Source organism: Perca fluviatilis, chromosome 2 (assembly GCF_010015445.1).
Source record: "Perca fluviatilis chromosome 2, GENO_Pfluv_1.0, whole genome shotgun sequence".
NCBI lineage: Eukaryota > Metazoa > Chordata > Actinopteri > Perciformes > Percidae > Perca > Perca fluviatilis.
The window spans coordinates 41,211,826-41,233,153 of record NC_053113.1 but is presented as its reverse complement, the minus strand read 5'-3'; the positions used below and the strand labels follow the sequence as shown (position 1 = coordinate 41,233,153).

The following is a 21,328-nucleotide window of genomic DNA, read 5'->3' as shown; positions in this document are numbered from 1 at the left end:
TCAGACCCCAGTCAGGCTTTCATTCAGGGTGGAGATGTGATCGTTCGCGCAGAGCTTTCTCTGGCCGCGCTGGGCTTGTCTGGGCGGCTGATGCAGCAGGAAGAGGCGTTTGGCTGCAGCCCTGTACTTCCGAGACATGAGGTTGTAGACCACGGGGTTGATGGAGGCGTTGAGGTAGCACAACACCATGGACGCCACGTTGAAGTTCTGGCTCAGCATGGCCGTGTCATAGTCGTCCACCTGGGCAAAGAGGTTCCTGCCAATGTGGTAAGGCAGCCAGCAGATGATGAAGGCCAGCACCACCACCACTGAGGGAGGAATATAGTTTGCAGGGGGAAATGAGTTTCACCTTGACATTTTGGAAAACACACTTATTCCCCTTCTTTAGAGGGTTAGATGAGAAGATTGATACCATTACTGAAGCTACAGCCAGCTGCTGGTTAGCTTAGCTTAACACTGGAAACAGGGATAGACAGCTAGCCTGGCTCTGTCTAAATATTAAAAGACAAATCCTGAATGTGACTATGTTAAGATAAAAAGCTGCCTCTTTTTTAGCAACAACCAGTTCTGTTATTGTTAAATTTAGACTGTTTCTTCAACAGAGCCCTGTCGGCTTCAAACCAGCGAGAGGAGCGATACATAAATCTCACATGTGAGATCATCGGTATTATTCCAATTTTTACAGAACATAGTGTGTTCATGTCGGGCTCGTTTATAATAACAAGCTGATTAGAATTTTTTTTTTTCAGAATTTTAAAGTAACCTATGATCTGTGATGATGGTCTATGGTCACCCTTGGCATTTACAGTATTAACGACCTGCAGCAATTAACATCAAAATAACTTTCCCTTTACCGCGCACACACACACACACACACACTCGCACAACCTCCTTTATTCCCTTAAGTGACGTTGGCCTGCAATTGGCCCCAACAGTGAAGTCACATTTTCAAAATACAGGCAAGTAAGGGAGCTAAATATATGCCCATATATTATATTTTTAAAGTAATAGCTCATATATGCAGCCATATACGCCACTGAGGAGAAAACATAACCCAAACACAAACCTAAAAAAAGAACACTGCTTTATTAAGCTTTTGAAAGACAGAAATCTCAGTGCTGGGTGAGGTCATCACTGAGGCACTGGTATTGATCAAGAAGCCCCTGCAGATGAAATGACCATCAATTTGTCTGATGGGGGCGGTCATTTCTGTAAGGATAATACATGTCAATTCAATAATTAAAAGAGAGGCCTGCATAAGCCTAATTATTTGTGAATTAACAAATAAATAAATTGAAGACCTACAGTACATAGGGGATTCACAATGAGCGGAGTGAACAGATGCCACAGTTGTGTCCAGAATTGATCACGTCTTGCCGTACGGGAACACAGATCATTGAGCGACTCCTGAGATGTGTGACACCAACAGATTATGAAGGAGCCCAGGACTATGGGAGCATATGGGACATTTCCATTATGGTTGATTTATGGAGGCCTCTGATGACAATCCAATTTGGGATTCAACAAATGTGGATACAAACGGCAGCAAGTCTGACAACATGAGCTCTGTGCAGTGTGTGCTCAGCTAATGGACAGCATTAATATCCTAATGGATGCATCACGATTAATTAAATATTGGGTTTAACGCAGATTGGCCTGGCCACGGTCCTTTACTGTAAAACAGGGTTTCCTGCACAATATGCCAGAGCTGGATATGAACCCAATCAGTATGTGCAGTCAGTGGCTGGACTTGATTGGCTTCATACAAAACTGAATAATTGACAAGCTGCTATCGACAACAACACACGCGGTGGGCCCGCTATCCTCAACTTGCAGACATAAAGCAGAATGCCCAGTGAAAGCACTTACTGAGAGCTAGATTTAACAGAAGAGCGTTATGTTTTAAACGTAGTACAAATCAGTTCTTTAAATATATATATATGTGAAAACAAAAGTTAACATTTGCTAGAGCAAACACCCACAACAGAGGCAGTGCAGAAAACAAGTCAGCCTGCTTTTTTGTTGCTTCGATAACAATGAACGTCAGATCGATTGTGTAAAATCACATTTTAAATCTGAGCTAAAGACACATTTTTACTCACTTGTGCCACACTAATCTCTCAATCTGTTATCATGTCTAGAATTCTGTTTTTGTGAGCTGCTGCTTGTTGTAGTCGTAGGGATGTTCCTTTTGCGTTTTCTTTCTACTTTATTACTGTCTATGTCAAGGTTCTTTTATACAGCACCTTAATGCTTTATTTGTATAGCACTTTGGTCAGCTTAAACAGTTTAAATGTGCTCTAGAAATAAACTTTACTTACTTAAAACTTTCTGGTGGATGGATTTCTGGTTTAAGCCTTTTTTTACCTACCAAGAGAGTTTTATATGCTGTCCCTCCTGAATCTGGATTGTCTGCATTTTTTTTTTTAGTTCCTGGCAATAAAAAGCAGGGAAAGATTTTAGAATGCATAGAAAAAACACATATGTACACGTGTGCACTCACCCAGGATCTTGACAGTTTGCCTGTGGGACCTTTCACGGGCCAAAGTACAGGGGCCTTGCAGGTCATTTTTGCTTTTCCACAACTTCCACCCGATGGAGCCGTAGAGGAAGGTGAGGCAGAGCATCGGGCAGAAAAAGTAGGTGGTGGACACCCACAGCATGATGTGCAGCTGCCCAGAGCTAATAGCGTAGCTGGTGTGCTTGCACTGCCCGGTACTGTAGTCCGGGTTTGTGTCATTGTCATACTCCACGCTAACCAGGAAGAGCGTTGGAGCCGCAGACACCAGGGCGAAAAGCCACAGGGCGAGGATGATGTACTGGACCCTGCGTCTGGTCAACACCACTTTGCTCCTGAGGGGGAAGCTGATGGCCAGGTAGCGCTCAACGCTCAGCGCCGTGATGTGAAGGATGGTGGCCGAGGTGCAGCCCTCAAAGATGTAGTGATAGAGGCGGCACACCACCTCCCCAAACAGCCAGGGCACGTACTTCCACAGGCGGTACAGGTCAAAGGGCAGGCACAGGAAGATGAGGAGGTCAGACACCGCCATGCTGGACAGGTACAGGTTGGTGGTGGTCTTCATGTCCTTGAAGTGCTGGATGATGAGGATTGTCATGGCGTTGCCCGTCACCCCGATGATGAGGATGAGGATGCAGATGACAGTGACGGGGATGAGGGTGGAGGTGGGGAACAGGGAGCCACCAAAGTGGTGGTCGTCTGCGTTGTACTGGTCCATGGCCTCTGCTCCGCCAGCAGGAAGCTCCACCTGGGGTCTGGTCCAGGGCATGCCCACCTCCGCTAAGTGCTGGCAGAGCAAAGTGTGAAACCAAGACTCAACACACACAGCTGAGGAGAGAAACAAAAGTGACCATTACAGGACTGAAGCGGTATTTTGTTCAAGTTTTATCTCTCTAAACTACAAATGTGTAGACTTAATATTTCTGCTGACATGCTGTGGAGACATTTTACAAAATTCCAGGCAGCTGTTGGTTTCTATTCATTTATGTACTGTACATTACAAACACCTGTCTCTAAATTTATTACCATGAACATGAAATTTGAAATATTTTTTTCTTCATTATTGTTGCAAGGTAATGTCGAAAGTGACTTGAAGTGCACTGCACTGCAGTCCTTGTAGCAACAATGTAAACTATGACAAAGATAAGTGCACAGTTTATTATCAGGGCCACACGGAATGTGCGGACACAGAATTCTGCAGACATTTTTGCAGATTTTTAGCAAATTGTCTACAAATTAATTTTTTTTAATAAAACTCAAAATGTTAACACCACCCCCAAACCAATTTTCATTCTGGAACAGACCTGAAAACTGTAAAAAATAAATAAATAATAATAATAATCTGCAGATTACATTTGGGTATGTTTATTACATTATTACACAACTCAAGTGTCTACTTATTTATTTTCGTACCATGCAGAAATGAATGAAAGTCAGTGAATGCCCTGAAAATCTATTTAAAATGTGAAACACAACAACATGATTTTCAATGAAGTAAAAGCAGTTAGTAAAAAGGGCTAAAAACATGCAAAATCACTGGTGTGATCCTTTAACTTCAACTCTGAAAGCAGAAAAAAAACATTCCAGGGTAAAATAAATCTTTGCTGGTGACTTTACCTTTACAACTGAGCTGGATATCTCAACCTTTTAACTTCTTTGGTCTCTGTTGTGTTGCTGTGTGTCAGTGAAGAGCAGCAGCAGGAGAATCTCACAAAGTGGCAGAGCCGGTCCCTGATGCTCAATAAGCAATGGAGTTCTGGGGAAAGCACCTCCTCCACAGTGCCCCGTGGAGTCAGGGAGAAACAGTGTGTGTGTGTGTGTGTGTGTGTGTGTGTGTGTGTGTGTGTGTGTGTGTGTGTGTGTGTGTGTGTGTAAGTAATCTCAGTAGCATCAAATGATGACGGGACGGACGACGTAAAAGGCATAAGAAGATTTAACTCTTGTTTGTTGTTCGTGTCTGTGGGACCTAAAAGAATTTTCTGTGAAGAACATAACAAATAACTTATTTTTAATGACTGCACATGGTACACCCCCCCCCCCCTACACCTAACTATTACATATGAGGTGTTCGGGTTGAATCACTGTATTTAATTGTAGGTGCTATGAAACTATGTTGTCTTTCTGCACCTGCTATTCCCACACAAAGTTACACAATTGTTACATTTCAAGCACTTTCACCTGTTCTGATTAAAAATACTGTTTCTATTTTATTTTTATTTTTTTACCTTTTTTATAACTGAATTTCCTTGTTTTCTCACAAAAAACGAAAATCATCATATGACCATAAATGTGATCTCACAGGGGTAAATTGCAAATATGAACTATAAAGGATGTATATATCATTGGTAATTGAGCTAAAGTAAACCTCTGTTAAGTATTTTTACATTAATTGTTATGGCTGTAATAATAAGCCTAATAATGTGGTGGGTCCACCAGACCTGGGGACATTGGCTGTGTAACGAAAAGTGTTAAGGGAACCCCCCACCACTGCTGCACCTCTTGGAGAATAAATGCAGATTGAAGATTATACTAATCTGGACTGAGCATTAATACATAAGAAATATACATATAAAGAGGGATATCATTTTATTAATGACTGCATCAATCACTGTTTGCCAAGCCGTCTGGAAGTAGTCACTGAAAAATGAGTTCTGTGTTTTGCTTAATTGTCCACCAGCCCCCCCACACACACACACACACACACACACACACACACACACACACACACACACACACACACACACACACACACACACACACACACACACACACACACACACACACACACACACACACACACACACACACACACACACACACACACACACACACAAGCTCATCTCTTCCCCTTCACCCTCACGTTACCTATCAGGCTTGTTATATTGGCTTGTAACTTCAACAATGCTGGTTAAAAAGGAATGCCATTCTGGGGGCGCCTGGGAAGCTCACCGGGTTGAGCGTGCACCCCATGTACAACGGCTCAGTGCTCGCAGTGGCCGCATGTTCAATTCTGACCTGCGGCCCTTTGCTGAGTGTCATTCCCCTTCTCTCTCTCTCTCTCTCTCTCTCTCTCTCTCCCCCCTTTCCAGTCTTAAGCTGTCCTGCCCCAAAAAATGATCTTAAGAAAAGGAATGCCGCGGCCGGGTTAGCTCAGTTGGTAGAGCGGGCACACACATATATATAGAGGTGTATGCCTCGACGCAGAAGGTCCAGGGTTCGAGTGATGATTTCCTGCATGTCATCCCCCTCTCTCTCCCCTTTCATATCTAGCTGTTCTTTCCATTCAAGTTTGAAATGCACCAAAAAAACTCAAAAACAAATGGAATGCCATTTTTAGAATTTACATAAAACATTTGGTCAGTACTTAGAGGTGTAACCAGGGCCAAAAAAAAGGTTAAACGTTGTGTGAGTTTTTCCACCTGGTCACAGTTTACAGTCTGGTTTTCAGTATAACAATAAAAGCTTTAATTTAGTGTTAATTGCAACAAGTCAGTGCAAAGTGTTCTGGACTTCACATCGCACCAATCCACAAATTCTGATGTATTCAGTCTGATTTAAAGTTTTGGAGCGAGAGTGTTTTAAGCTCAGCGGATCAGTATGACTACTGGATAGCTGTAGCCTCTGTGTGTGAATTGAACAGTCCTTATTGAATGGACCGCAGGGAGAAGCCCTAGGACCTGGAAATTCTGTCGTTGGGTCACTGAGTGATAAAGTTCCACCATTGGTCGGAATGAGTGTGATGTTAGTGCTGGTGTTTCCTCGTTGGCTGTTGAAGTTGAAGAAGAAAAAAAACTATATCACAAACAGCAGTGACTCGCCTCTATTTCTAACTAAAGTGGCTGGGCAGGTTTTGATATTTCATCATGGAAAAAATTGGGGGAATTGAAACTCCAGGAGAACAGCAGGGAGAGGGGCAGGAAAATCAAAAGGGTTTGCACGCAGGGGATGCATATTTGATCATTTATCAGAATCAAATCATTTATATCATATATAATATGCCTTCTAGATCCATTCTACTAGTTAATCAGTGTTTTCTTGTTCCTGATCTACATCTACATTCCTATTTTGTGTCTAAAGAACCAGCCTCCAAAGCCTGTTTGACCTGCTGGGTGGGCCAGCGGTGTGCTCTGTTGGTCCAGAGCCACCATATCCATTAGATCTAAGTGAACCTTTGTAACGAGAGTCACACTGACATTGGGGTGTGTTTGTGTGTTAGCGCTGAGTTGATCCACCAGCCGGATGCACCACTCGGACCTCAGAGGGGCAGCAGGAACGTCCCTCCTCTGTCACTGTTTACTCCTGTCAAAGCGACACGACAGGGAACGCTTGTTTGCCCTTTATTTTAATGCATTTCCAGTCCGTCTCTCAACAAGAGCCAATGTTGTACACAGAACGGTGACCGAGACGAATAAGCCCACTTTCACCCTCATTAATCATGGCTCCTCTTCTTACACCACTTAGGTGTGATTTTGCAGTGATCAGGCACTCTTATTTCATACTCCAGAAGCTTTCACTCAACAGGATTTCTCAGACACACACAGGTTTGTGGCACTATCTTTGTGGGGACCCTTCATTGACATAATGCATTCCCTAGCCCCTTACCCTAACCTTAACCATCACAACTGAATGCCTAACCTTAACCCTTACCCTCACCCTAACCATAACCTAATTATTTCTATAAGTCTTAACCCTCAAACAGCCCTTTAAACTTGTGGGGTCCAGCATTTTGGCCCCTCAAAGCTGTTGGGACCCTACAAGTATTACTGGACTTCCGGTTTTTGGACCCCAAATATTTTGTTAAACAAGCCCCCCCCGCACCCCACATCCCTGTATGCTAAACAACTACAGCGGATAGCTATGGCCAACTTAGAAGATAGCCTACACCCTTTGAATAGGGTTCATTCCAGTATCTGTCCTCTGGACGGAGGCTATCAGTCCCTGGTTGTAGAACTACAAGATTTAAAAAACGTTTTGTCCCAGCAGCAATCCCTCTGTTGAACAAACTGTAGAACTACTTGCACACAACGCACAAGCACCATGGTCATGTACCAGCTGTAGAATTTCTGCATGTAACTGCACAAGTCAATGTGGTCATGTACTGTTTTTTTATCCATGTTCTAGGTTTTATGTTTTAATGTTTTGTGTGTTGCATGATATATGGTGGTCTACAAAGTTTTAAGGATGTCCTGCCTCTTTGACTGTACACCTAGTTTACCTACGGGTACCGATAAAGTAACCTGACCTGAATACTTATTGTCTAGAAGTCATCCAATTGTCCGGGCCCAAAATCTATCCCAGATATTTTTACTGAGTATGAGCCAGGTAGCTCTCTCAGATCTGCAGGGACTGGTTTGTTACTGGTGCCCAGAGTTCAGTCCAAGTGTAATGAAACTGCTTTTAGCCATTATGCTTTTTAATTCATCCATTTTGATGGTACTTTTAGTTCATCAATCTGGTTTTAAACATGTCTGCACCTTTATAAAAAAAGTGTCTGCACTTATATTTATGTTGTTCCGTTTGGTTGTCATAATTGTTTTCCCTGTAAACCACTTTGAATGATCACGTTAATAAATTCAGAAACTCATCCCTTTGTTAAACTAAAATACAGATTAAAGTTACTTTATATTTCTTTCCCCACAGCTCTGTGTTTTGGTTGGATGTGAAGGGTTTTCATTACGGGTTGTTGGTTGATGTTTTTGAGACAAGCTGGGCCATAAAGCTGTCAACTTGGTCAAGTGTTTACTTCATATACCATAAAACATTGCAACAGGACATAACATGTTATGACTTCTGAGAAGGTTTAGTATACTTGAATCTGAGCCATTGTTTTCCCCAACATTTTCACATAATTTGAACCATTACAAAAGTTACAAAGACAAGGAAATGATCCCAGTACCATTTTTGCTAATGGTCAAAGTCTGTGCTCTCTCAGCCAGATGCTATTTAATTAGAGTATCTATTTATGATATTAAGATAATGGACAAGTCAGAAGCCCACCATGGCACAGCGTAACCTAGTTAGTGGTTTTCTATATCAATACCCCTTATACCATGGTCCCTCACTCATTTTATTTCTTTCCAAATTTGGTTTCTGGTCACTTTAACCCATGGTTAGGTTTGTTTCACCTAGTGTCGCTTTGCCAGACCCTCCTCCAAAGCGCGCAGGAAGCATTCTGGGATGGGAGGAAAACGTTCTCTGGTTTATTGGAATTTCTTTAAAACCAATCACAATCGTCTTGGGCAGTGGTGTAGTCTAATGTATAGTAGTGGGTATACTGGGGAATATCATAGTGGGGTATCTGGTTGTCCTTTCCCAAGGAAGTTTTGAGCATCAACGACTTCATTTCCTGTATTTGGATACACTGTTATGCACAAATTTGCGGTGGAAATCCCTTTATTTAGCCTATGTGAAGAAGAAAAACACAGATGACAATTCAAAATATATCAAAAATATAATGGAAAGTATGTTTGGGCATTTTTAAGTGGGTATATGGAAATCCTGGAGCTTTCTTAGTTGGTATACCTGCGTATCACATAGACTACACCACTGGTCTTGGGCGGTGCTAAGCACTGGAGAAAAGCAGCGGTGCCTCTGCAAAATAGCCTATGGAAGGAACTTGTTTTGGTGGAACATGTGTACGTTCAAAAGTTGTTTTAGTCGTGCAACAGAAAACTCAGATTGGACAGATAATCTAGCTAGCAAAAAAAAATGATCAATGCATAGCTTCCGTAAAAAAAATAAATGAGTGAAATCCAGCAGATTTTCCAGCGGCAACGGAGCAATCCCAGAAGTGGAACATCAAGGATATAGACTAGATTCACCAGACTAGGTTAGCAAGTTTTAGCAAGTAGCAGCTGAGCTAAGTACTGTTTCTATCAATGAAGGCTCCAAGTAACCATTATTTCCATTATTAAATAATTACTCTGGGGTAATAGTTACCCCAGAGCCTAAGGCATTTTGTTTTTCCAACCAACAGTTCAAAACCAAAGAAATATTCTATTTACCGGTACAAGTATGAAAAACTAAGAAAAGCACAAAATGCAAAGAGCTGGAACCAGTGAATGTTTAGTGTTTTTGCTTAAATAAATTACTTTTACAATTAGGAGATTATTAAAATAGCTGACGATTGATTTTGTTATGCATATCAAGATACACTCACCTAAAGGATTATTAGGAACACCATACTAATACCGTGTTTGACCCCCTTTTGCCTTCAGAACTGCCAAATTTTTGTGGCATTGGTTCAACAAGGTGCTGGAAGCATTCTTTAGAAATGTTGGCCCATATTGATAGGATTGCATCCCCCACACCATTACACCCCCACCACCACCAGCCTGCCCAGTGGTAACAAGGCATGACGGATCCATGTTCTCATTCTGTTTACGCCAAATTCTGACTCTACCATCTGAATGTCTCAACAGAAATCGAGACTCATCAGACCAGGCTACATTTTTCTAGTCTTCAACTGTCCAATTTTGGTGAGCTCGTGCAAATTGTAGCCTCATTTTCCAATTTTTAGTGGAGATGAGTGGTACCCGGTGGGGTCTTCTGCTGGTGTAGCCCATCCGCCTGAAGGTTGTTCGTGTTGTGGCTTCACAAACGCTTTGCTGCATACCTCGGTTGTAACGAGTGGTTATACGAGTCAAAGTTGATCTTCTATCAGCTGGAATCAGTCGGCCCATTCTCCGCTGAGCTCTAGCATCAACAAGGAATTTTTCCCCCAAGGACTGCCGCATACTTGTTTTCCTTTTTCAGACCATTCTTTGTAAACCCTAGAAATGGTTGTGCGTGAAAATCCCAGTAACTGAGCAGATTCTTAAATACTCAGACCAGCCCGTCTGGCACCAACAACCATGCCACGCTCAAAGTTCTTTAGATCACCTTTCTTTCCCATTCTGACATTCAGTTTGGAGTTCAGGAGATTGTCTAGACCTGGACCACACCCCTAAATGCATTGAGGTAGCTGCCATGTGAATGGTTGATAAGATAATTGCATTAATGAGAAATTTAACAGGTGTCCCTAATAATCCTTTAGGTGAGTGTAGGGGATTCAATTGTTGTTTAGGTTATAGCTGGCAGTTAAATAAAATGCACCTGGAAGCTAATCAAAACCAAGTATTTTCATGGCTATGTTATATTTGATGAGAAATCAAAAGACAAACATATGCCAGTACTTCAAACATGATTAAGAATTATAAATCTTTTATTGTGCATGGATCCTTTGTAGATATCATGGCTATACAGATACACTTTAGATACGCATCTATGATTATACATTTTTCCCATAACGAACATTTTTAAAGTGATATGTCTGGTAGTATGTATAGTATAACAAATTTTCATTTTGGAATGTACGGTGTATGAGGTAACTGCAAACATTAAAATTACATAAAAATGGTCTCTATTTTTGTGCATATTTTACTCATTTTTGTCGCATTTTGTTAATCTCCACAACCAAAGGTAGTAAGCCCAGGATGAAGAGGTGTTAAAATGGCACACGTTGCAATCGCTATCAAAAATAGGGATTTTAATTCTTTAAATGACAAAGAGGAGACATTTGCAGAATGTCTGAAAGACCAAATCATGTAATTATCCAAGACGTTTTGCAAGGTACCTGTAATTTCATTTTTACGGTTGCAACAGCAATTATCTGCCCAAAAGCAAACACTAGACTGTCAGATTACCACTGAAACCTCAGCGTTAGAAATCTGTTACGAATACTTACACAGAGAAAAGGCAAATTTAGATTCACAGGAAGTACATGATATAACACATTTTGTATCAGCCATTTGCGTTCCAAGATTCATGAGTACTCAGGATTTATTATTTTCTCTGGAGAGTATTAACTTATATTACTTCAATATTATAAAAAAATATACTTCACACATGTATGACCTGACAAAAGAAATCAAAAGAAATCATAAGTAATACATCAAACTACTTTCCAATTTCGGCTCTCCCGATTACGTATGTTTCCTAACAACAAATAAACGTTGCAAAAATAAAAGTAAATAAAACTAATTTTTAGAGTTTTCTAACACTAAAAGAAAAACATCAAAACTTAATTACGAAATTAAGAAAATTCTCCCGAGATTTTTTTTCCTCTCCAATTAAGGCCCCTGAAACAACTGGTATATACTTTTTTTTTTCCCCTCCTACATTTATTTATTTTTTTTATTTTTTTTTGCTGAGATAGATCAGCTGTTTCAGTGACATATTATGTGGTACTACAACTTTTAAAACACCCTAAACACAAGAAGGGTTGCACAACCTCAAAGTGTGTTCTATAAAAATGCATCACAAGACCAAGACGCAGTCAGTCAAGGTTTTTCTTTCACTAAGGTGCAAAATCAATTACTGGGGTAAATCAAATAAAAAAAAATAAAAAATAAAAAAAAACATACAGATAAGCATACATTTTTTGTGCTGAACAACAATATTTCGTAAAGCAGCAGTATAACTATATGATAGTAAAAATAATTAGAATTCACTGTTAGTTTGGTTTTTGTTTGTTTTCTAACTTTATACTGAGCTTTTTTTTCTTTTTTTCTCAAACTTACAGGTCCTTGTGTCGTCACTGTACAAAAATATACTAACATTTGTCCAGTCATTTTTGCATCCTTAAACATTCTGAACATCAAAAAGGTTGGAAAGTGCTAAATGAAAGCTAAATGGTGTGAACAAGATTCTCATTTCGGTTTCGTTCTCTCACTAGACCCCTTAAACTCCAGCAGGGGGGGGTTAAGTCCCTTCATCTGGCCCTGAAGCCCTCCCAGCCGTGTACCTCTGTGGCACTAACTACATACAGTAGACACATCTGGACACACAACCCACTGTGCAAACACTGGCCCATCAGGTCCCGGGATCAAATAGCACATAGGCTAATGAAACACCTACATACTATTTTTGGAACACATCTATCAAAAACAGTTTCATACTGAACACAAATGGAAATATAAATAATGACTATTTCTATACACATATATATGCATATATATATATATCTATATATACTGTAATCAACAAGTACATGAGTCAAAGTGCCCCTCCCCCTGTCCACGACCCTTTCCCAGAAATAAACCACATCCCTGCTCTTTCGGAGTTCCTCTTCGCGCCGGAAGCTAATCAGGACGAAACAGAAATCTGAACTTAACAATAGATACCACAAAGTTGGGACGGGCCGGCAAAGGCAGGAGAGTCAGGAAGGTATCACAGGTGCCAAATAGGGGGTCACGCCCTCACTTTTTTAAACTGCTATTCAGCTGTGACTCCCCAGCTGTCCCTCCCACTGCACCCCAATGCGGCTAACGCGATTACTCTGTTGACAGCGGAAGAAAAAAAACAATACAAGTACAAAACGAAGAATACAAAACAACAGAGAGAGAGAGAGAGAGAGAGAGAGAGAGAGAGAGAGAGAGAGAGAGAGAGAGAGAGAGAGAGAAGGGAAGAATAAAGCTATAACCCTGCAGCTGGGTGGCGCAAACTGCTTATTTGATTACAAAGTACTGGATGACAAAAGCGATGAGGATGGCGATGACAGCAAAGACCATGAGGAGGAGGAAAGCGCACTGCTCGTCCGTCATGCTCCGCCTGGATCGGCCGGACTCGGCGCCGGCCCTGGACCCCGAGCCGGCCGCGCTGCCGCCCAGCACCACGTCACTCCGCTGGGGAGAGAGGGTCACTGTGGGGCTGTAGGGACCGCTCAGCTCAGGGGCGTCATGGCACTGCCTGATAGCACACACCCGGAAGCGGTAGTCGCTGTTGGGCTGCAGGCTCTGGACATGGAAGGATGTGGCAGAGCCTTTGTAGGCCTGCCAACACGAGGGAAGAGGAGAAGAAGAAGAAGAAGAAATGTGATTAAAAACTGAAAACTGAACATTAAGCAGGGGGAGAGTGAAAAATTGTTTTAGTTTTTTATTTTACGGTGGAGTGAGATATAGTCCACTATATCGGATTTATTATATAGTCTTTTTCATCTTTTCTTATCAATGTTTATGATAAGACATCACTGAGGGAATACTGTGTAATTATAGGGCTGCAACTAACAATTATTTTCACTGTCTCTTAATCTGTTGATTATTTTCTTGATTAATGGATTAGTTCTTTGGTCTCTAAAATGTCAGAAAATTGTGAAAAATGTGGATCAGTGTTTCCCAAAGCCCAAGATGACGTCCTCAAATGTCTTGTTTTGTCCACAACTCAAAGATATTCACTTTACGGTCACAGAGGAGAGAAGGAACTAGAACATATTCACATTTAACAAGCTGGAACAGAGAATTTTGACTCAAACTGATTAATCGATCATCAAAATACTTGCAAATTAATTTAACAGTTGACAACTAATCCATTAATTGATTAGCCTTTGCAGCTCTATGTAATGCAGATGCTTTTAGTAATCCTGAAACCTAAACTGGACAGCAACGCTGACAAAATCCATCCCATCTTACTGCTTTTGCCCAACTTGATGAAATTGCCTTTCAGCTCTTTCAAGTGTCAGGCATAAATGGGAAAAACAGCTAGGCCTCCCTCTTTTAGCTTTGACTATTTTATGATTTTTTTGTTAGAGTTATGTTGTCTGTCGCCTTGGATGAAGGAGGAAGCCATCTGCCTTAGCCGTTTGCCCAGCTGACACACCCACACTTGGTTCTCAGAGAGCCTTGTAGACCTGATCTGTTTGGTTGCTAGAGTGACCCGTTTTGGATTCTCTTTACCGAGTGGACTTTTCATTTCAATTATGACAGTAAGCCTAAAATTGTATTCAACAATTTCCCAGTTTTTATTGGTTATGAATCGGGGATGTAATCAAACAAAGAAATCATAACTTGACCAAAACAGACCAATAATAGAATAGACCGAAACATAGGAATGGAATTGTAATGTAAAGGTATTGTTGTAAGTTATTGTAGGACCTTAAAGATTGTATGCTGTATTTGCATTTCTATTTGTTTTGTAATAATATGATATTGTGAAGAAGGGGCAGGAACAAACAAGCTATTTGCTTCCGCCTGCTCCTTCTTGAACTAATCCTTTATTTGTTTTGCTTTTTGGTAAATTCTGAATGTGTTTTATTTTGTAGTTTTAATTTAATTTCTTCTTTTGCAACATTGTTGATTGTCCGAGATAAATAATAAAATGAAACCTATTGGAGACAAGGCCCATTCAAACTAGCAGAAGTATAAAAAAAATAAGAACTACACTAGCCTGGTTGGTGCAAAATGCCCTTTATAACTCTCCTATCCTCAGCAAATGAATAATTCCCTTTTCTTAAACATGAGCTTTGAGTCATGGCCACTGAGACTCACATTAAGGATGGAAAAAAAAAATAAAAAATGTCACGCGGGATGGCAACCACATATTTCAACTCCCTGATTCAATTGGCATGTATGGTGGGGTGAGTTTAGCATAAGCCTGCAGTGGCCATTACTCACAGTTAACATGGCTGGAGGCCACACAGGATTGAATGTGCTGGCAGGGGCTAGACACCTGGGATGCCTCATGGATCAATGACCTTTGCATAATGGTCAATTTAAAGCCAGCGGTGACTAATGCCCAACGCTGCGAAGCCATGGTGAAAACATTAAAAAAGGCCCTGCTGGATCCATCTGCATCCTGATCTGCATCAACAGGTCAGCCGCAGGCAAGGACACCAAACACCAAGAGGTAGCACCAAAACCGCCACGCAACAACATCCGTACCTGTTTAAACTCGGAGTTTCCCATCATGCACTGCAAGGTGTAGATGATCGGGTCCCCCTTCATGGGCGGCAGGGCCTCCCATGTGACTTCGCAGGAGTTGTCATCCAGGCGCTCCACTTTTGGGACTGGAGGGTGGAGCAAGAGAGTGCAGGTGTAATGAAAAGTACCGCTGAAGGTGGGCGTTATCTGCAGTAACTCAACGTTTGACAATCACAACAAGCAATCGGATCAAGAAAGGGTTTCTAGGGCTCCCGGATAGCTCACTTGGTAGAGCGGGCGCCCATATGTAGAGGTTTACTCCTCGATGCAGCGGGCCGGGGTTCGACTTCGACCTGCGGCCCTTTGCTGCATGTCATTCCCCCTCTCTCTTCCCTTTCATGTCTAAGCTGTCCTGTCAAAATAAAGGCCGAAAATGCCCAAAAAAATATCTTAAAAGGGGTGATAGAATGATTATATAGTGTATTTTACACTGTTCCTTAAGGTCTCCTAATAGGGTATGTAACATTGGTTGGGCTGCAAATTGCCCAAATGCTATTTTATTAGGCCCTTAACTACCCTGTGAATATGGCTCCATTTGGAACAAGAGCTTTTCTTCCAAATATGGTATGCTCATTAGAATGAGCTGCGCGCTGATTGGTTTGAGCAAACTACATAGAAATGCATGGGAGACTCAACAGCAGGTCTCATATTTCAGACACTGCAAAGTTATACATTGTTTGTCGGGCTATTTCGTTATTAAATTCACTTCTGATACTTTTTTAAGCGAGAAATCAACTATATAAAGCTCAAATATGGGCCGTTTTACAAAAATGTATGGCTAATTGCAAATTTGGTAAGACTGTGTGTCGGAGTTCAGTGGCCGGTGCTGCTTGTCTTGCTGCCTAGCCGCCCGGGCTGCTTCCTTCACAGACCCCAGCCTGTTATGAGGTACTTGGAGCTCCGTCACGGCTGGCAGCCCACAGCACTCCATACCCGCGCAAAGTCACTCCAGGGTCCAGGGTCTGCAACTCCCCTCTTTCAGCTAGCTAAATGGCCCGTGTGTGAGAGTGAGAGCGCGGTCAGAGAGCTTGTTACACCAGCAATCTCTTACCACATGTTACACACATCACGCCACTTATACATCTACCTAAATGTCTTATAAAGCTAACGACGGTGTCCGATTTCAAGTTAATGAATATTTGTGAAGATTAGGGGTTTCGTTAGCTGCGACTGTCCCTTCAATCCTAGCTATGTGTAGCTACAAATCACGGATAGTTAGCTTCATTTTTGGTCGTAATTTGAGTAGATTTACAGTTTGAATTTCGTCACGCCACTTATACAACATCTACCTAAATGTCTTATAAAGCTAACAACTGTGTCCGATTTCAAGTTAATGAATATTTGTGAATTTCAGAGGAATTCTAAGAGGAGGCTAGCTAGCTCTCATTGATAGAGCTCCATTCAGCCACAGGCTCCAACAATGAGACTCGCGGACAAGCGGCGTTTATTTCCCCAATCGTTCGTTTAAATAACTCAACACATTATAATTACACACATTAAAAGATTAACTGGAACCTGTGGTAGGAGATTGCTGGCGTAACAAGCTCGCTGACCGCGCTCTCACTCACATACACCGGGCATTTAGCTAGCAGAAAGACGGAGTTGCAGGCCATGGAGCTCTGTCAGAGCAGCGCCGTTTGGTAGTCCATTAGCCCAAAAAAGGGTGACTTTGTGCGGGTATGGAGTGCTGTGGGCTGCCAGCCGTAACGGAGCTCAATCGAGCTCACAGCAGGCCGGGGTCTGTGAAGGAAGGCAGGCCAGGCGGCGAGGCAGCACACAGTCGAAAAACATTTGCAATTAGCCATCCATTTTCGTAAAACGGCCCATATTTGAGCTTTACATACTTGATTTCTTGCATAAAAATGTAATGGAATAGCAGAGATCTGCGCGACCTAGATTCAGAAGACTACCTGATCTCAGGTCAGTTGTGTAGCCTATGTAAATGTTGGGGCGTTCTCTTAATACACCCATGGGCGTGACAAAGGTACAGGTCCTGAGATGCTTACGTAAGCAACTAGCTTTGTTGAGATTCACCCGTTTTCAGCGGCAGTTTCAAAATATGAGATTTTCATAGTAAAGGGGTGTCAATGGGATTTTGAGCTTCTATGTATGTCCTATTTACCCACCGAACTATCGTTATTCAACTATGACAGGGTAAAATCGGTTTTGCATTCTATTATCCCTTCTATCAAAAAACAAACTGTAGATTTACTTCATGTGCCATAATATCAACAAGTGGAAATACAAATTTACACCAGCGTCTGCACACAGCAGCTCTTCTGAGGCAACACTGATACTATTTGCACAGTTTGTAAATGTTATAAGTGGTACACGCAGGCCCTCTGAACAGCAGTAACTGCACACTGAGATGTGTGAAAGACTACTTTGGGGAAAAAAATACCCACAACACTATTTGGTTTGAACTTGTGCAGTGCAATCCACGAAACCTCGGGGTTAGAATTTAGAACAAACCACATTTGCTTAAACCGGTTTAAGCTTTGAATTAAAAAAAGGCAAAACAGAAGACACCAAACATCAAAAAAAAAAAGTCATATGTGCTGTGAACCTTCTGTTTGAATCAGAGCTTTGGGGGATTTTTGTTCCTGCTACAGAAACCATTTGCTTTATTACAAGAGAACTTGCTTTGATATGTGCAGTGGCTCAGTGGATGAAGTAAGAGTGAGTTCTAGACAACTACATGTAACTTTTTTTCCCCCCATTGGCAGGGTGCCTTAACTGTGAGTCATACTCTTCTTTAGTTAGGTGGCATTTTAAGCAAAAACAACAAGAAGTGGTTGTTTTGAACTGGTAAAGTGTCCTAGTAATCATGGAAAAAAAGCACAGTGGCAGGGTGGATTTGAATCAATATGTTAATAGGCTTTAAACCTAATGCTGAAACAGTTAGTCTGAATTCAAACAGTTAATGGTTGAGAGTCCACTTCACTGTTTAGGGAGACAATCGTTGCTGAGTAACACTGACAGACTGCTCGAATCAAAAGAGGTGCCGCATTGAGAATAAAACCCACTTCCTCATTACGGACTTCAACGTGTAGGATCAAAAGAGGCTTTGCAGAGGCTGGATGAGAGCAGAGCACAGCGCTGAACGAGCCGACTCATGATGACAGCCGACAAGTGAATCTCGGGCTGCTGGGTCTTAATCGAACGCAAGTCAAACCTGGGTCGACTGAGGTTAAACGCCGAGCACGCTGGGTGTCTGTGTGTCAGCAGGCAGCAGCGAGTGTGTGAGGTACAGAGAGATATATATCACTACAATGTAGCACATATGAAGACATTAGAACAAATTATTTATTTTTTAATGGGCATTTTCGGCCTTTATTTTGACAGGACAGCTGAAGACATGAAAGGGGATAGAGAGGGGGAATGGCATGCAGCAAAGGGCCGCAGGTCAGAGTCGAACCTGCTGCGTCGAGGAGTAAACCTCTATATATCGGCGCCCGCTCTACCAGTTGAGCTGGTGCCCTAGAACAAAGTTCTTTACAAAAAAAAAATATATATATGAGCGAGATATGTGAGTGCACATCAAAGCCTGGAGACAACCAGCACAACACCACACAACAGCTGTAGTTCACGCTGCTTTCTCCTTTACGCCTCTACTGCATGTGTTCTTAAAAAAAAGAACATTTTCTAGTTCTTTTTTAAATATATGGTTTAGTTTACTCAACAATGTTGAGTAAACAACTCAAATGTAGTTTTTTTTTCTCATCTCATTATTGTTGTTGTCATAGTTAATTGAATTGCATTATCCCTGACGCTTTGGCAATAATGTTCACCTGATATTCATGTCAATAAAGCATACTGAATTGAAAATTTAATTGAAAATGCAATTGAAAATTTAATTGAGAAAGAAAGAAAGAAAGAGCTGGAAGTGTACCTTTGACAGGGGCTGGAGGAGAGCGTGGGGTGGTGAATGTGTAAACATTGGAGAAGGGCCCTTCGCCCGCCTCATTAAAGGCCTGGATGCGGAACGTATAAGAGGTAGACTCATTAAGCCTCTGGACTTTGTGTGTGTGGCATGGTCCTTTATACAAGGATATAAATCTGCAATGACAGGAACATGAAAAAAAAGAGAGAGAAAGGATTTAATGAGCAAAAGATAACAAAAAGCAAACGAGACGAGTGACTCCTCTGTCTGGAAATATACAGTGGCATAAAGCACATCAGCAGCTGTAAAAATGCCCCATCTGGTGCATTACTTTCTACGTACCCCCCCACCCTCCTTGATACAGTTATCTGAAGCTTTTGCTCAAACACCATGTCACCTCTCTTATCGGTTTCTCTCTCGTCAGGTGACTTGCCCTCGTCTGACTAATGGGCCACTGACCTGCCGCTCTTGTCCCCCATCTGCAGCTGATATTGGAGGGCGTCTGAGGTGGCGGCTTTGGCTGGGCCATCGCCCCACTTGAGCCTGAGGGTCTGGTGGCTGAAGGCGGTGCACTCCAGGCGGGGTGGCTGCGGGGGCAGGGGCTTCGTCTTCAGCTTAAAGGTGTGACTAAAGGGGCCTGCTCCCAGGCTGTTCAGGGCTTGGATTCGGATCCTGAAGAAGAGAACAGTATTTTATCTCATCTGGTGTTGAGTCTCTATTAGTATTGTTAGCAGGACATTTTATGTATGAATTATGAATCCGCGACGGACATTTTATTTTATTTAACTTGAGTTACCGGTGAAAAATACACCTGTTTTATAATCCTAAATCGGAAAGAAATAAAGACAAGGCACCAGCCTGATGATGTCAAGCCTTAGTAGGTGTGTGGAAAGAAAAATGTGGAGACACCAACTGTTTCCTAAACAGCTGCCAGCTCTTGCCAGAATAACCTGGATTTACAAATGTAACTAATTATATTTTGCTTCAGTTGTCCCCTTTGGCATCCTTTGTTACAAAGCATCATAGACGATAATATACAAGTGGTGTGTGGGTGTGTATCTTTAATTGATTTGTATCACATTCTTTGACTTGTTTGCACTGAGATCACAGTCTCAAAGCTGTTAGCTCTCATCTGAAAGCTGTGTAGCACAAGCATAATGCAACACATTTGTAACCATTTACGATGAGGAAGCACCAACCTGTAGCTGGTGTCGGGCTGCAGATGCTGGATGATGTGTTTGGTGATGGGACCAGCAACAATGGGCTGGCGCTCTCCGAGGTCAATCAGGTAGGACGTGATCTCGGAGCCGTGGTCACACGGAGGGTCCCAGCTAATGCCCAGGCAGGTGGACGGAGAGTAGAGTGGCGGCGGCCGGGAACCGCCATCCTCCTCTTCCTCGTCGTCATCTGCGTCCACTGGAGTCTCGAACCTTCGCAGCTCGGACTCCTTCAGCGCGTAGATGTTGCTGACGGCTGCAGGCACGGAGCAGGGCGTCTGGCACAGCACTGCCTCGCTGAAGGACCCCACGCCAGCCACATTCACAGCCTGCACAACAGCAAAGACAACACAGTCAGCTGATCAAGTCAACTCTCACTTGGGACATAAAAGGACAGGTGCAGTGTCCATGTTTAACCACAAGGTGGCATTCCAATGTAAACCGAGGGGTTCAACAAGTCCTTCCAAGTATATTGTTTTTATTTTTCTAGCCAAACCATTAAGTAAGAAATAAAATTAAATGACATACTTGAAAAACTAGGACCATATGGGTTAGGTTTTTAATCAACTCTTATGATGAAAGTCTGGTTTTATAGCCGTTTTTTATTAGAGTATAATATTTGGGGATGGTCTGTGTACGAGTACTGCCTGTACTGCGGACGAAATAAAAAGATAAATAAGAACATGTACATTCCAGTACAGGCAAAAAAAATAAAAAAAATAAAGAAAAACAAAATCCTAAGCAAAATTACAGTAAGTGACTGGAGACTTAGAACTTGTCTCTTACCTACTGAAGTTAATTGTTTACATCCACCATAATTATCGGCAAGAAAATAACCCCAACCTGTCAACATGATGTAATTTACTTTGGTTGCAATGTTTTGATGATTTCTATCCCAATTCTTAGTACTGTGGTGCGACATATGCGTTTATGAGGTATGTATTTCCCTTTCCAACTGAGGCAGGACTGTTCCAGA

The 21,328-nt window shown here is 42.0% G+C and overlaps 2 protein-coding genes across 6 annotated transcripts in view; both read right to left on the bottom strand.

Annotated features, from left to right (window-relative positions):
• On the bottom strand, positions 1–3,287 carry mlnr (motilin receptor). The gene is made up of 2 exons (XM_039785723.1): positions 2,504–3,287; positions 1–308 (listed from the first exon to the last, which is right to left on the bottom strand). Exons 1-2 carry the CDS (start codon positions 3,285–3,287, stop codon positions 1–3), a joined length of 1,092 nt encoding a protein of 363 aa, XP_039641657.1.
• Positions 3,288–10,703: 7,416 nt separating this feature from the next.
• Positions 10,704–21,328, bottom strand: part of fndc3a (fibronectin type III domain containing 3A) — a 70,004-nt gene continuing 59,379 nt past the window's right edge. For 3 of the 5 annotated variants that reach the window (XM_039821199.1, XM_039821219.1, XM_039821205.1), the window contains 5 exons: positions 20,335–20,681; positions 19,595–19,807; positions 19,145–19,311; positions 15,214–15,338; positions 10,704–13,329 (listed from right to left, as the gene is read on the bottom strand). In XM_039821199.1, coding sequence (XP_039677133.1) covers positions 13,006–13,329; positions 15,214–15,338; positions 19,145–19,311; positions 19,595–19,807; positions 20,335–20,681 — 1,176 coding nt within the window. In that variant the 3' untranslated portion in view covers positions 10,704–13,005. The remainder of the gene's footprint in view (positions 13,330–15,213; positions 15,339–19,144; positions 19,312–19,594; positions 19,808–20,334; positions 20,682–21,328) is intronic. The other 2 variants (XM_039821191.1, XM_039821211.1) reach the window with 1 other exon arrangement.